Genomic DNA, 14,070 nt, shown 5'->3' with positions numbered 1-14,070 from the left:
TCCGGAGGCCATTTTGGTGGGACAGGTTTGAGTTTTGTTGTCCAAGTCTTCAGTATAAGAGGTGGCAGTGCTAGCTGGGCTAGAATTTGGGAAACCTCAATGGGGAGAGAGGTTATGACTCAGCCAGTTAATTTGACTGGACCCTACCTTCCTAACTAGAAGGATTTGCCCTGAGAGTTCTTTGCTCACCCCTGGTTGGGGAGCAGGATGGGCATAGGTGGTTGTGTTTGTCCAAGGGGTGATTATATTACAGTGGTTCCATAAGAGGCCTGCCCATCTGGCTTTCCTGTTTTTGAGCAGGGACCTGCATGCTTTTGGGATGTCTGTAGGGCTCCTGACCTCTCAAAGGCCACCCACCACTACTCAATGGTATTTTTGCCTTCCAGCTGAGCTGGCTCCTTGTTCTAGCTTCTCAAGTAAATGTTCCCTCCCCAGTACCTTAGCCTGCCCTGGACTTGTAGCTTCTCCAAGAGTCACGTGACTCCTGACACTTTGCCCCATTTTCACCCTCCTAATTAATAGGGGTCTGACCCAACAGCCTGAGTTCTGAGTTCCTAGGACTGGAAAGTAGAGTGACCAACCATCCTGGTTTTCCTGGAACTGAGGGATGTTCTGGAGTGAGGGACTTTCAATGCCAAAACTTGGAAAATGCTGGGCAGATGGGAAAGAGTTGATCACCCTACTGGAAATGTTCCAGAGAGGCAGTATTTAGAAGGGAGTACTGAAGGGGCAATGCAGTTGCAAAGAATTATTTTTTTGCATATGCATAATGGCTGACAGATTCTTAGCTCCACACCAGTGGTCACTGTCGGTTTCCATGTTGCCATTTTTCTTCCAGTTGCCCACATTTGCTAGGTTGTCATTGACTCATGCAATCCTTGATCCCTGGGGCAATCGCAGATTCCTCTTCTGTGACCACCTCCCAGCCCCACCTCAAGTCTGGCCCTGAGTTCTCTCTGCTGTTACCTTCTGCAGTGGCCAGATATATACTCCTTTCTTCAGGTCTCTACCAGTCTCTGATCCAACCTGCGCCCACAGCCAGATTGGCCTACCCTAAACAATGGTCTCTTGTCTCTCTTCTCTAAAACCTCTAGGGACCATGCTCTAAAGTACAATGCCTAAGTCCCTACCTGTGGCCCTTTCTCCTCCCCTCTCTCTGTAAATCCTTTGCTTCTTTCCTTTAGGCTCAGTCACCTTTATAGAGACCAAGAGCATGGGCTCCTGAGTCGGACAAGCAAACAGCTCAGTCCCTGGGCCACCGCTTACAAACTGTGACCTTGCCAAGTTTCCTCAGGTTTCTGTAATTCAGTCTCATCCTTAAAATGGAAAGAAAAGTCTCTGTCCTGTTGGGTTATTTTAAGGATTAATACCTGCAAAGCACTTGGAACTGCTTAATAAGTGGTACTGTCTGAAAATGCCAGATTCCCTTCTGCCTTCCAGCCTTGTTCACTCTCCAAGGAATATTCTCTCTTGGGCCCTCCACCTGCAACTAAGGCCGTAGCTGACCCCCGTTGAACCCATGGAACTTCCTTGAAAGTGGGGTTGTCACACTTAGGCAGAGGCAGGAGAAAGTCTGAAGAGAGCCGGAGGACTGACGGGAGAGAAGGGAAGCAGGAAAGACACCTGAGCTTGATCTGAAGATTGGCTGGGACCACTGGGGAGGGGAAGGCCTGCAACTATTGAGCGTTCCCCCTCCTCTCCCCTCACACTGCAGGAGGGTGATTATCACCAGTGGAATAAATGAATGTCAGAAATGTCCACTGGCTGAGTTAGGCTGGAATCCCTACCAGGCAAGGCCACTACTCCAAGCTTCGCCCCAGCAGGCCAAGCCTTTCCACCCTCTGGCTGCTGCCACCATCCTAGTGGGAAAATTTCTGGCCTAGGGGCCTGGCAGAGGTCTTCCAGGTAGGGGTGTGGCCTCTCTGGGCACCCGTCTCTTTGCCTGTGTCCCAGCGGAGGGTTCTTTTGGCAGGATGGGGAAAGGGTCAGGAACCCATTAACAGGTGGGGAAACAATGTCATCACTCTGGGGCCAACCTAGGGATTAGAATCAAGGTCTCCCAGGCAGAGAGTAGGTGGGCCAAGGCCCCACTGTCTTTCACTCAGGCCCGGTGACTTCCCCTTGGTAGACTGATAAGCATCAGCTCTGAAGGCTGGCTGGATGCTGGGTCCAAAACCTGACCTCAGGGTTCTGACTTTGTAAAAATGGTGTAATTATTACCTACCTTAAAGGGTTGCTATAAGGGCTAAAGGAAACATCGCATTGAAAGCCCTGGCACAGTGCCAAGTGCGGACTCTCCATAGCACTTTACAGATTTTACTGTTTCTTGCTCCTGGCGGGCGTCTGGATAGAGGCATGGTGCGGCAGAGTCTCGACTTTATTCTCAAATATTGGGAAAGTAGCCTGGACAACATAGCGGACCTCCTCTCTAAAAAAAAAAGTTTTTTAAATTAGCCTGGGGTGGTGCTGCACGCCTGTAATCCCAGCTAGTCAGGAGGTTGAGGCAGGAGGATCGCTTGAGCCCAGGAGGTCACGGCTGCAGTGAGCGGTGATCGCTCCACGGCACTCCAGCCTGGGCGACAGAGCGAGGCCCTGTCTCAGACAACAAAATAAACTTACAAAAAAACCGGGAAAGGTGAGCGTCTGGACTGTAGGCCGGAAGAGGCCCAAGTGGACCTCCTTCCTCCACCCTGGAACTCTGGCCGGAGGCAGAGCGCGAGGTGAGGAGTCCAGGGCCCCAGAGCCCAGGATTGGCGGCGGCTTTGTCTTCAATCGTCCACCTGTATCTCCTCGTCTGACAGGTGGGGCCGGGAGTCAGGGCCGGCAGGGCCGAGGCAGAGGCCGGGATCTGGAGCGCCCTCGGGCAGTGCTAAGCTGCACAGGACTTCCGGGGACAACGCGCGTAGCGAGGCGACGTCGGCGCGCATCTCCTCCACGTCGCGCTTGAGCTTGGCTCGCCGGTTCTGGAACCAAGTGACAACCTGCGTGTTGGCCAGGCCGAGTCGCGTAGCTAGCCCGTCTCGCTCGGACGGCGCCAGGTACTTCTGGAAGACGAAGCGCCGCTCCAGCTCCAGCACCTGTTGCGCGGTGAACGCAGTGCGTGACTTGCGCCGTTTGCGGCCGGAGGGACCAGGGCCCAGCGCGTCCGGGGCTGCCCGCCCTGTAGGGATAGGGAGGGGGTCAGTTTCCAGCCTCCGGGAATCAGGCTGGGCCTGGAAAGAAAAGTTGGGAATGGGGTCGGGCCTGTGGCGGCGGGGGGGAAGTAGAGGCAGAGCCAGGAAGGCGGACGGAGACCAGAACTGTGATCCCTTATCGGGAGTCAGGCCCAGGTGGGGATATGGGGCGCAAAGCGGGCTGGCCACAGGGGTGCGAAAGGCAGCAGGCTGAGGGCGTATTGTAGGGGCAAGGAAGTGAAGGAAGGGAGGGATGATTCAGAGGTGCAGGGTCAAACCTTCTGGGGTGGAGCCTTTGAGGCTTTTAGGAGCCTCAGGCTGAGCAGGCTATAAGTTGAGGGTGACATCAGAGGCGAGTAAGAGTCAGGGCAGCCGACCCAGCGTGGTGGTGGTAACAGGACTTAGATCATGCTCTTCCATGGATCGGGTCGGGCATTCGGTTTACAGTTCCTTAGTGACACCAGAGCCCGCTCCTCCGGCCCAAAAGGGAGATAATGAGGTACAGAGAGCGAGGAAAGGCAGAGTGCGGAGTCCCGCGCCCAGTGCTGCGCCAAGGGCTTTCTGCTCCTTGACTCCCCTCGAGAAGAGAGTGGCTTGGAGCGGAGCTTGGTCACCCGGAGAGACTAGACTCTCCAGCGCTTTCTGTGCCGCCTTTGCAGGCTCACTCGTTTACCGCCTGCGGCTGAAGCCTTTTGTCTCTTTCTCTCCTGCCTTTCTCTATCGCGATTGCCCCGCCTACAAGGAACAGAGCAACAGGTCGCTCAGTTGGCGACGGTCTGCCCTTTTCCCTTGGCACTGGCGGCCTGCCGGAGCCGCCGCGGAACCTAGGGACTAACGGAGGAGAGGTGAGAAGTCGCAGGTGCGAGTCCTGGCACGTGGGCTGAGGACAGGGGACGGATTAGGGTGGGTGGCCTGGGCTGGGACAAAGGTTTGAGACGGGGAACCAGGAGGAGAGAGGTGAGGAAAAGGCTAAGTCAGAGTCCGCGACCTTGCCGGCTCTATACCTTCAGAGGGCTGCAGAGCGCGCGCGTCAAGTCCGCGGAAAGTTTTACTAGTCAGCTCCTCCAGCGCGCACAGCGGCGACGTTGGATCCGGACCCGACTCTGGAAGCTGCGGCGCAGAGGGTGCTCGGGGGACCATGCGCGGGGCTAGGATGTCTGCGATGCTTAAGAGTGTCCGGGGTGTTCGGGGCTCGCGTCCCGAGTTCATGGTCGGCCGGGCTGGGGCGGTCCGGCTGTCCGCTGCGCTAGGCTCCGCAACCGCCTGGGCCCCAGCGCTCGGCTCCCAATCCGGGCCCCCAGCCTCGGACCCGCCCCCGGCTCTGGGCCCGAGTCCCGTGTGCCCCTCCTCCTGCGCCCCCACCTCTCCACCCCGGGCCGCGGTGGATCTGGAGCTCCTAGATGTCCGGGGAGGGTATTTCTACAGGCTGGGGCAGGCGCGGAGAGCAGAAGCCGACCAAACTACCCACCAGAGCAGGGCCACGGGGCTGCTCCGCGCTGCGGGGCGCTGCACCGTGCACAGTCAGGCCGGGCCATACCTCCAGACGCTGTATGCCGCCGACTCCCCGCCTAGCCGCCGCTCTGGCTCATAAACTAGTAGACGATAAAATTGCCTTCTCTGGCCCCAGCGGCTGGGGATTTGCAAAGTTCTGAGGAAGGCTATCAGGGCTGACTGTGCTGGGATCTCTGATCCCAGCTAGGACCTCAGTCTCCTAACCTGGCTCCCTCTTCCCCACCCCACCCCTGAGAAACGTTGTTTCTGGTCCTGACGGCTGGAAGTGATTAGTGCTGCATGGGTCGGGGGCGCAACACTTGGGAGGACCTGGCCTGGCGGAGCGACTGCAACTGGGAATAGTGGGGATGCCACGAAGAAGCAAGCACAGGTGAATGGACCCGAGGCTGCCCCACCTGACGAAATCAGAACACACAGAGAAGCTGCCGGGAGACCGGGGCCGCAGGAGAGAAGACCCAGGGAACTCCCAGCTGGTGCAACTGCCCAGGAGGGGTCTTTGTCAGTGAGGACTGGCAAAATCAGTCGATTTTGTCTGTCTTTATCTTCTTTTTATTAAGCTCCCATAGTTCAGGTATGTATGGTTTCCCCAGCCTGCAGAGGCTCAGAAACTGCCAAGGGGAGCAAGGTGCCCTGACCAGAGAGGGGTCACTCCCCATAGAACAGAGACTTGAAGGGCAGACTTCACGGACCCAACTGGATCTTGGGACATTCCTGACAACCCAGGTACTAACTGTGAGGCCTGGTATACTCATTCCTATTTAATCTGGGCCCTTTTTATCTGCCACACTTATTCTGGTTCTGGGCTCATACCTGGGTAAGCACCCACAGCCCTCCTTTGTAGGAAGAAGGCAGCTCAGGGACAGTGGGGCCTCAGCAGTGGAGGCCCAGCAGGGTATGGGTTTTGTTCCTACATTCCACCCAAAACAGCTGGAGGATTCACACCTTAGAGGCAGGGAAGCCCTGCCACTCCTGAGGAGCTTGCTGCTTTGCTGCCCAGGGAAGTCAGAAACTGATGTGCTTCTAGCTTTTAAAAACAGTGTCAGGAAAAACCAGGCCAGTCCCTCCTGGACTGTCCATTATGTCACTTTCCTTGTAGACCCCTGCATCTCCCACCATCTGTGCAGTGACCACCTTTCTATTCCCTGGGGCAACTGCTGCATGCAATTGGGGTTCCCTAAACAGGGCTTAGGAGATCCAAGGCTCCTGGGCCAAAGACTCCTTGACAAAGATGGGAAGGCACCTTGATAGGGTCTTCTTGGTAAAGGGCTCACTCCAACAACCCCCCTCCCCCACCCGCAACATTCACATAATGCCCTCCTGGAAAGCTGAGCAACACACTTAAAGCCTGATGGGCCACTGCTGGATCAAAGAGCAGAGCCAGGCCATGGTGGAAAGCTGAGCTGCCTCAGGACCTTGTTAAATGGTTATTAATGGTGAGGGGCAGGGGAGGGCCTGGAGAGATCTTCGGGCTACAGGCCTCAGCCCTGGAAACCATCCTAGTGGTTTCACTTAATGTGCAATAAAGCAGCTCTCTGGAGGCAGCAGGAACTGCCCCACTGCATCCCAGGCATGTCACCAAGCAGATGCTGCAACCTTCACTCATGCATCCTCTATGTGGCTTTTGTGTCTGTCTCTACCTCTGCTCTCAATTACTTGCGTGTGTCTGTGAGGAGTGTGGAGCTCTGCTGATGGGCCTGTGCCTCGCAGCCGCTTCCATCTTTCCCGCCTAGTTCTCCCCTCTGCAGCTGGGCTCAGGTACTGGGATTGGACAGCTCCTAAACTTGAGTTTGGGGGAGGAGATGGAAGTGGAGACTAGCAAAGGGAGGAGGCCCAGGACAGCAGAGGCCCCTCTAAGGTCGTCAAAGCGGCCAGGGACTAGTCCAGGGGATCGTGGGGCCACAGAAGGGGACTTTTCTCAGTACTGGAACTCGAGCTGGGGCGAAATCGGATCCACAGAGAGGGGTAGGAGGGTGAGTGATTAATGAGGAAGATTAAGAGATTAAAACTTGTTCTGGGTTGGGGAGGGGACACTCACTCGGCTGTCCTATAGGTTACCCCCCACCCCAGCTTGGAAGCACAGAAGCTCCTGGGTGCTCGCCTCTTCCCACCCGCGGGTAGAACCCTCCCTGTTCACGATCCTTCTCAAGACATGCACGGAGGCCAGCCTTCACCGCTGGCCCCGCGGGGCCAACGGTTTTCCTTTTCAGGCAGTCTCTTGTGTTTCCCACCTTCTCAGATTCCTTTGATTGTCCATTCAGACATTTCGGGGCCCTGCGCTCCCTCCCCTTGTAGAGATCCCCACATTCCAAATTCGCTGTCTTGGGAAGGCACCCCATTCCCGCTTAAGGATGCTTCCTCACACCTCCCCTTTCAGATTTCCCATTCTCACCCCTCAGCCCTACCCCCACCTTATCTTGCACCCACACACCCCATCGGCGGGTTCCTCCACCCCGGGCCGCCCCCGCTCGACCCCGTTCCCCACTGGTGGCACGGAGGCCTGCTCAATAAACGACCTTTAGTCTCGGATTGCCTGGCCCGGACATTCCACTGAATTCTGTGAATGTGTAGCAGGGTTGGAGGACCCTCGGAATAACCCCCTTGGGGAGGTGGACAAGGACAATCTCAGCGAAGAGCTTGCTCCCCTCCTCCCCACCCTTAGGAAACGTCCGTGAACTGGAGTGAGAGGGAAGTGGGAGTTCAGGGAGGAAAGTCCAGGCGGAGGAACGTGAGGCGGGGCTTCCGTCCGTCCCGCACACTTCTGGGATTGTTTTCTCTTTCAGAAAGCGCTACTGCGGAGTGAACCGATCCTTATATCTTAGTTTCGTGACTTTGGGGGCGGCAGGCCTGTGAGTTGTTTTCCGCCCTGGACGCTGTTTTGCAAAGATCTCTGCGCGCCCACCGCCACCCTCCCGGGCGTGCGGGTCGGGAAGCAGCCAGCGGTGGGAAACTCCGACGCCCTCCTCGACACTTATCTCCCCCCAACTCCCCAAGACTCACTTCTAGGGAAGTTCTTTTTCCCATCAAGCCCTGGGAAAGACTGGCCAGGCTGAGAGAGGGACCCGTCCTCCTCTGTGCCAAAGGCGGGAGCAAATCCTGGTGCTGTCGCCTTTGGATGTGAGTCCTGGAAATGGCGGGGGTGAGGAAGGTGGGCAGGGGCAAGGTTTGGCCCTCAGGCGAGAACCGACGCCTTGTCCCGGAAGCGCAGCACGGCCGAGTGCGTCCGGGGGTGCAGACGGCGCCCTGGGGTGGTCCTGCCGCCACCTCTCCTTTGACTCAGGAGCGCCGCGCCGCGTCCGGGCGCGTTCTCAGTCGCGCGAAGCCAGAGAGGACCCTGGGCGTGATCCTCCCTCCCTGGCACAGACGGAGACCCGAGTGACCCCGGGGTCCGGGTGGGCGTGGGGAATGGACCCATAGACCCGGGACGAGCGGCGCGGAGCCCGCAGCTGGCCAGCTTCAGCCACCTTGGGAGACGCAGTGCAGCTGCCGCTGCTGACAGACAAGACCAAGGCTCGGCTGGGCCCCACCCCAGATCCGGCCTGAGCGCCTTCCGCGCTGCTCGGCCTCAAGGCGTGAGTCACCAAGGGCAAGTCCCGTGACTTGGTCCTCAGGGTCTCCGGCCTCGGCACATTAATCTTCAGACCCGGCTTTTTCGACGCCGAGCTGCCGCCCAGCCCCAGTGGCAGGGCCTTCCAGGGAGACCCAGTCAGACTGCTCCCCAGCTCCCGCAGCTGCTCGGTCCCTGCAAAGCCCCCGGGAGCGTTTCTACTCTCCCCTGAGCCCACGCCATCCCGTCACTCCTAGGAAACTTTCCGCGCAGAAACTCCTGGAGAACAGCCCCGGCCGCCAGGTACTCGCCCGGACCGCAAAGCCCACAGAACTTCAATTCGCAGGAAGGGGAGTGGGGAGCCCTGAGCTGGGGTGTTCCTGGAAGAGGTCGGGGAGCGGGGGGAGAGGCATTCCAGGCTGGAGGCCTGGAAACGTTTGGAAGCTTTGCTAACCTTGGAGACCATGTCAGGAAAGAAGCGTACCCAGGCCGTCTGCGGTGTGCCCACCCGGATCCCCATCAGTGCCCCACGCACTCGAGCTCTTCCTCGGCGTCTGCAGCCTCTTCATCCGCGCGGAGAGGCGGAGGTTTCCCGGAAACAGAGTCCGATTGTGGCACCCCAGAGCGTCCAATGCGAGCTCAGGCCTTTCCCGCAAGTCTGGAGTTTTCTTATCCAGTTGAGGCCGCCTTCGCTGTACTCACTCCCTGCCTCCCACCCCATCTTCTGCCACCCGACCTCCATCTTTGATGGTTAGCGCCTTCAGCCCTCAACAGCTTTGCACAACCAACCCCTAGAAGCCGTGGAGTCAGACCGGCCAGGGTGGGATCTAGGTTTTAACTCGGGTTCTGGCTACACACACTGCGCCTCCATACAGTTTGTCCCAGATTTGGCAGCAGGCCGGCTACCTTCAGGAACTCTTTGCTTTGGCTTCTGTCTGTTCCTGTTGGGCAAGTTTCTAGCTACCCCACTGAGAGAACCATAGAACAAGGACCCTGGCATGGCATACAGACAAGGAATGTTTGCTGAATTAATGGAGCTGGTGCCTTGCAGCTTCCCTTTTGTTCCTTGAAGTTGCCCTTGCTCTCCTCCACATCAGCTCCCTCTCCTCCTCAGCTACTTATTCCCCACCCTGGCTTCTTCTAGTCTCAGTCCCCAAGTACTTGCTGAATCCTGTATGGACAGCCTAAGCCTCCATTTCTGACAATTCCTGTGGCCCCACTCCATTTGTTTTTTAGACTTCTCCCTCCTTTTTGTCCCCATCCCCCAAGTTATAAAACTATAATGCAATTCTTTGGATTTTTCTTTAAAAAATCACACTTGTTCAATCCTGCAGCAGCCACTGTCCAACTCTAGCCGTCTCACCACCGTTGAATTAGGAAACCTCCTAACAGGCCCGCACCCGCACTGTATGCTGCAGCATACAAAGACAGCTGAGAGCTCCCCTCCAGGAAACCTTCCCATCACCAAAAACAGTAGTGTGGGAGGCCTGGTTTCACACATACAGGGATCCTCTACCCTTCTCCTTTGGCAAGACATTGAGGGCCCATGGCCATAGAGGACAGGCCCTTCTTCACAATGAAACTCAGAGGATTTTTGAAGAAGGCAGGACACGGCATGAGTGTGAGGCAGGAAGAATAAGGCAGAAGAGAGGTGCTTTTTAAAAGTTTTTATTTCAAAAAATAAAGCTGCAGTTCATTTCACATAAATATCTGGGGAGGGAAGGGGAGTGGGATGGGGTGGGGGCTTGGCCCCTACCTCCTCTTCTCTTTCACACTGTATTGTAAAAGCAAAGGGGATGGCTAAGGAGAGAATGAGGAAGTACTAGTCAGTGGGGAGTGTTCTTATATTATTCAAAGGGCCCCTCAGCCCACCCTTCCCCTGAGGACTGTAGGATGGTTGGGGGGAGTCTGAAGGGGGTGTGATGCCAGGGAGGGTGGCCTGGCTTACCTTGCCGAACCAGCGGGAGAGCCATATCTGCTTCATTGTCATGTGATCAGGGAGAACTTCATTGTCAAAAAGGAGCTGCACCTAGGAGGGAGATGAGGGCATAATTTTAGGAACTTTCTGGCAGGTCAAAAACTACCCTGGTCCACGCTAGACTCTGTCCCTCCTTTCTTAGCCCCTTCTCCCCCTCAAGAAACCTACTGTGGGACTACTCACATGCTGAGGGTTTAGCATCAAGCGGTGACACAGGACCCTCCGGAGATGGCGTACCTCAGCTCTAACAGAACATCGGACATACTTGTTCTGGGAGCAGGGAGGGGAGGGAAGAGGGCAAGGTGTGTGAGGGAAGGACCATGGGAGGTGAGTCTCCTTAGAGAGGCCCTCCCCTCAGCCCTTCTCACCTGCAGGACACTTTTATTCTTGTCTTTGCCAGAACTGGGGGGAAATAGACACAGGTTAGGGAACCCTATCTTTCCTCCTCTCCCCCACCCAGAGCCATGATATACTCTCTTCAAGGGGATAGGCACTCACTCACTGCTCGGCCTCTCCCCTAGACCCTCCCTGGCTCTGGGTCATTGGCACTGTCACCTCCTGCAACCCCTGACCTTCTCCTCACCTCAGCCGCTCCAGGCACAGGTTCAGCTGCTCATCATAGCGATAGTAGTGGGCTTTAGAGTGGTCAAAGCTGCTGAAGGGGAGGCCGAGGTTGCTCAGTGCTGGCTCTGAGAAAGATAGGGTAGTGAGGTGGCTGGTGGCACACATTCCATACTCCTCTTTCCCCAGAGAGCAAAACTGGGCAAGAAGAATGCTCTGGGGGCTTTACTGTCCCGCGGCCAAGGACATACCTTCCCCAGTGGGCTGGGTGACCCGGTCCAAACCTCGGGACTGGTAGAATTCCCGAATCCGTTTCTCTTCACCTAGAAGAAGGTGAAGTATGAGAATAAAGTATTAGCCCTTCGGGGCCGGGCGCGGTGGCTCACGCCTGTAATCCCAGCACTTTGGGAGGCAGAGGTGGGCAGATCATGAAGTCAGGAGATTGAGACCATCCTGGCTAACATGGTGAAACCCCGTCTCTACTAAAAAATACAAAAAATTAGCTGGGCATGGTGGTGGGCGCCTGTAGTCCCAGCTACTCAGGAGGCTGAGGCAGGAGAATGGCATGAATCCAGGAGGTGGAGCTTGCAGTGAGCTGAGATTGCGCCACTGCACTCCAGCCTGGGCAAGACTCCGTCTCAAAAAAAGAAAAAAAAGAATAAAGTATTAGCCCTTCCTCACTTTTTGTCCTTCCCTCATCTTTGGCCTTCTGCCTACGTGAGTCCTACCAAACCCCTGTCACCTCAAGCTGCCAGTCAGCAATTAGTTCTCAAGAGGCCCCTCACAGTCAGGTTGGTGACTCACTGTCTTGCAAGCCAGGCACCAGCTTATACACGATGTCCTGCATGACCCGGTCCAGTTTGAGGTTGAGCAGTGGCTGTGTCTCGTGGATCTTAATGTTGCACATGGGGCAGTACTTGCTAGTTTGGAGGTACTTCACAATACAACTCTTGCAGACTGCAGGAAAAGAAAAGCAGATTCTCAGGCCCTCTGGAAACTGGATTCATGGGCTGGGTGGGGTGCCTGGATGCGTGAGGCAGGCCGCACAGAAAGCTGGCAGTCAGCTTGGTGAAGACTAGGGACTGGAAGAACTAGCAGTCTCCAAGGCACTCACAAGTATGAAGACACTCTGTGATGGTGGTGGCATCCACGAAGTAGCCGGCGCATAGGCAGCAAACAATGTGTTCATTCAAGTCTTTGATCTTCACTCGAACCTCCTCCTGAAGATACACCCTCCGTCACCAATCATCCACCCTCAAACCCCAACCCGTGCGCCTTCCCACCTTGGGGGTCGCCTCCTTCATCACACTAGACGGCCAAGCCCCGCGCCCTGCGCCATCAGCCGGTGATTAGCTCCTGGGGGCTGGCACTCCCCCTCCGCCCAGCAGAGGGCTCCGCGCACAGCGGGGGCTTCCCTCACGTGGACTCGCCTGACCCTCCTTTCCCAGGGGAGACTACACAACGTTGGCGACACAATGCGCAGGCGTCCTAACCGGAGTTTGGCAACCCGATCGCAACCACGCAGGCGCACTGGGCACTCTGTCTCTGCGCAGGCGCACTGGGCGCCCGGCCAGCCACCGCCCGTCCTTTAGCCCGCCCCAATTCGCACCGCTGGCCGACCACAGCAGTAACCCTGCCGCCCTTGCACCTCGTTCCGTAGCGGGTCCATCTTGTACACTGACTGGAGCTGGTTCCGAAGCCTCATCGCGATCGCAATCTGGCCCCCCTGAGGAGACGCCATCTTAAAGGCTGATCCCAGCCGGCCACTTCCGGTGCCGCCTGCAGGGCGGGACTTGTCTCCCAGCAACGAGGTTCTAGGTCTTTTCGGATTCGCTCACCCTCTGTAAGGCCCCGCCCACGTCCCTTTCTCCCCGTGTGCTCACCTGAGCCCCACCGGCCCCTCCCCTGCTCAATCCGTAATTAAGGAGTGGGGGGGGGAGCATAGGGAAGGGTCCTATCTCTTCAACTTCCTGTAGAAATCATCATAATAGGCCCTACGTGACCTCAAGACTAACTTTTGGAGCCTGCGAAAGACTGCCCCCTCCTACCCCCAAAGGCCTGGCAGTCTGTGCCCGCTACCCGCTCAGGGTCGTCGGTCTTCTGTGACGACGACCCTGCTGAAGAAGCCCCTCCTGGGTCCTCTCCTCGTAATGCCGCCCTGTCGGCGTCCGCGTAGCGGAGCTTCGTCCAGATGGCGGGCCTTCTCCCGGCTTCACGGAGGGAGTTTCTCGGGCTTTGCAGAGTCTCGGAGAGGGTGCCGGGGGATGGGGAGTGAGAGACCCCCAGGGACTTGGAAGTGATCTTATTCCCCCATTCTCCCCCTGCTGCCGGGGATGGGGGGGGGCAGGCCCTGGTTAATGATGATGATTTAATCATCGGCGCCTGCGGAGGCCTGGGACAGACTAATGCAGAGCAGATGCCGAAGGAGGAGGGGAGGACGACTAGGACACTGCCACACACAGACAGGCTTAGGCAGCGAGCGCCTGTAGTAGCATAGGCCCAGTCCCGCACTTGGGGACTACGCGGGGTGCTCGCTTGAGAGCTCTACACCGCCGGCCCTGGGTACTTAAAAAGGGATAAATTTGCTATGAGGTATTAACATCAAATGCAACTGGAGATACGAGAAGGGAGAGATTCCAATGGAGACCTCAAAAAAGGCTTTCTGGAGAAAGTGGGACTTTGGGCACAATTTAGACTTGGGGGAGGGGGTGGAAGTGTGGTGAAATAGAAAGGACGTGGAGGGGAATGACCAGAGGACAGAAAGGTCAAGATATAGATTTGAGAGTGGTAATAGAAAAAGCAGGGCCATAAAGAGTTGCGATTTTTAGCCTGAGGGCAATTGGGAGCTAGCGGACTTTTTTGAAGGGAGGTTATCCTGTGAAAGCGACATTTTTGTTCATTTCTCTTCAGAGTGAATTGAAGTGAATATGCAGCAAGAAGTTATGAGATTAGTGATTAATCAATTATTCATTACAGCCCCTGTTTACCTACTTCCCTGGTCCGAGCCACTATCATCTGTCCTCTGTAGTGGCCTCTTGACTGTTTTCCGTGAGTCCCCCTTCGCCTGTTCTCAACATCAGAGTTCAGTGCTATGTTTCTCAGAGCTAGTGATTCTGATAAAACATGAAACACAAAGGACAAAGGACAATTTTTGAGATGTGGATATGTTTATTATTTTTATGGTGATGATGGTATCATGGGTATATACATATGTCAAAACTTATCAAATTGTACACTTCAAATATCTGCAGTTTATATGTCCATTATACTTCAAGAAAGCTATTAAAAATAAAGTTGAAAAA

At 56.1% G+C, this 14,070-nt stretch overlaps 3 protein-coding genes across 5 annotated transcripts in view; 1 reads left to right on the top strand and 2 right to left on the bottom strand.

The window, feature by feature from the left end:
- The window catches only part of TTC31 (tetratricopeptide repeat domain 31), a 26,192-nt gene extending 12,122 nt beyond the window's left edge, over nucleotides 1-14,070 (top strand). The window contains exons 13-14 of the mRNA XM_019020893.4: nucleotides 1,185-3,096; nucleotides 3,916-14,070. Coding sequence (XP_018876438.1) covers nucleotides 1,185-1,202 — 18 coding nt within the window. The 3' untranslated portion in view covers nucleotides 1,203-3,096; nucleotides 3,916-14,070. The remainder of the gene's footprint in view (nucleotides 1-1,184; nucleotides 3,097-3,915) is intronic.
- LBX2 (ladybird homeobox 2) lies at nucleotides 2,360-7,706 on the bottom strand. Of its 3 annotated transcripts, XR_010129942.1 has the most exons (3): nucleotides 4,178-4,441; nucleotides 2,620-3,160; nucleotides 2,360-2,428 (listed from the first exon to the last, which is right to left on the bottom strand). XR_010129942.1 is itself a non-coding variant. In XM_031008300.3 (2 exons), exons 1-2 carry the CDS (start codon nucleotides 7,704-7,706, stop codon nucleotides 2,769-2,771), a joined length of 585 nt encoding a protein of 194 aa, XP_030864160.3. In that variant the 3' UTR covers nucleotides 2,360-2,768. The 3 variants fall into 3 exon arrangements, 2 of the variants coding, with proteins under 2 accessions (XP_030864160.3, XP_063551842.1); XM_031008300.3 differs by lacking the exon at nucleotides 4,178-4,441 and adding an exon at nucleotides 7,514-7,706 and having other exon boundaries at nucleotides 2,360-3,160; XM_063695772.1 differs by having other exon boundaries at nucleotides 2,360-3,160; nucleotides 4,178-4,448.
- Nucleotides 9,882-12,541, bottom strand: PCGF1 (polycomb group ring finger 1). The gene is made up of 9 exons (XM_004029471.5): nucleotides 12,417-12,541; nucleotides 11,883-11,988; nucleotides 11,573-11,725; nucleotides 11,020-11,091; nucleotides 10,791-10,896; nucleotides 10,576-10,609; nucleotides 10,391-10,477; nucleotides 10,178-10,258; nucleotides 9,882-10,029 (listed from the first exon to the last, which is right to left on the bottom strand). The coding sequence occupies exons 1-9, from the start codon at nucleotides 12,507-12,509 to the stop codon at nucleotides 9,982-9,984; spliced, it is 780 nt and encodes a 259-aa protein (XP_004029520.1). The 5' UTR covers nucleotides 12,510-12,541; the 3' UTR covers nucleotides 9,882-9,981.

Source organism: Gorilla gorilla, chromosome 12, assembly GCF_029281585.2.
Source record: "Gorilla gorilla gorilla isolate KB3781 chromosome 12, NHGRI_mGorGor1-v2.1_pri, whole genome shotgun sequence".
NCBI lineage: Eukaryota > Metazoa > Chordata > Mammalia > Primates > Hominidae > Gorilla > Gorilla gorilla.
This window is presented reverse-complemented; position numbering and strand designations above follow the sequence as displayed.

What these genes read in the sequence shown, in the direction of transcription:
- LBX2 (XM_063695772.1), bottom strand. Translation starts at nt 4,382, where the DNA reads ATGAACTCGGGACGCGAGCCCCGAACACCCCGGACACTCTTAAGCATC. An exon ending in CGCTCTGCAGCCCTCTGAAG is followed by an intron (nt 3,161 to 4,177) that starts GTATAGAGCCGG and finishes CTATCCCTACAG; the next exon opens with GGCGGGCAGCCCCGGACGCG.
- PCGF1 (XM_004029471.5), bottom strand. Translation starts at nt 12,509, where the DNA reads ATGGCGTCTCCTCAGGGGGGCCAGATTGCGATCGCGATGAGGCTTCGG. An exon ending in TGGACCCGCTACGGAACGAG is followed by an intron (nt 11,989 to 12,416) that starts GTGCAAGGGCGG and finishes GTGTATCTTCAG; the next exon opens with GAGGAGGTTCGAGTGAAGAT. An exon ending in CTGTGCCTGGAGCGGCTGAG is followed by an intron (nt 10,610 to 10,790) that starts GTGAGGAGAAGG and finishes ATTTCCCCCCAG; the next exon opens with TTCTGGCAAAGACAAGAATA.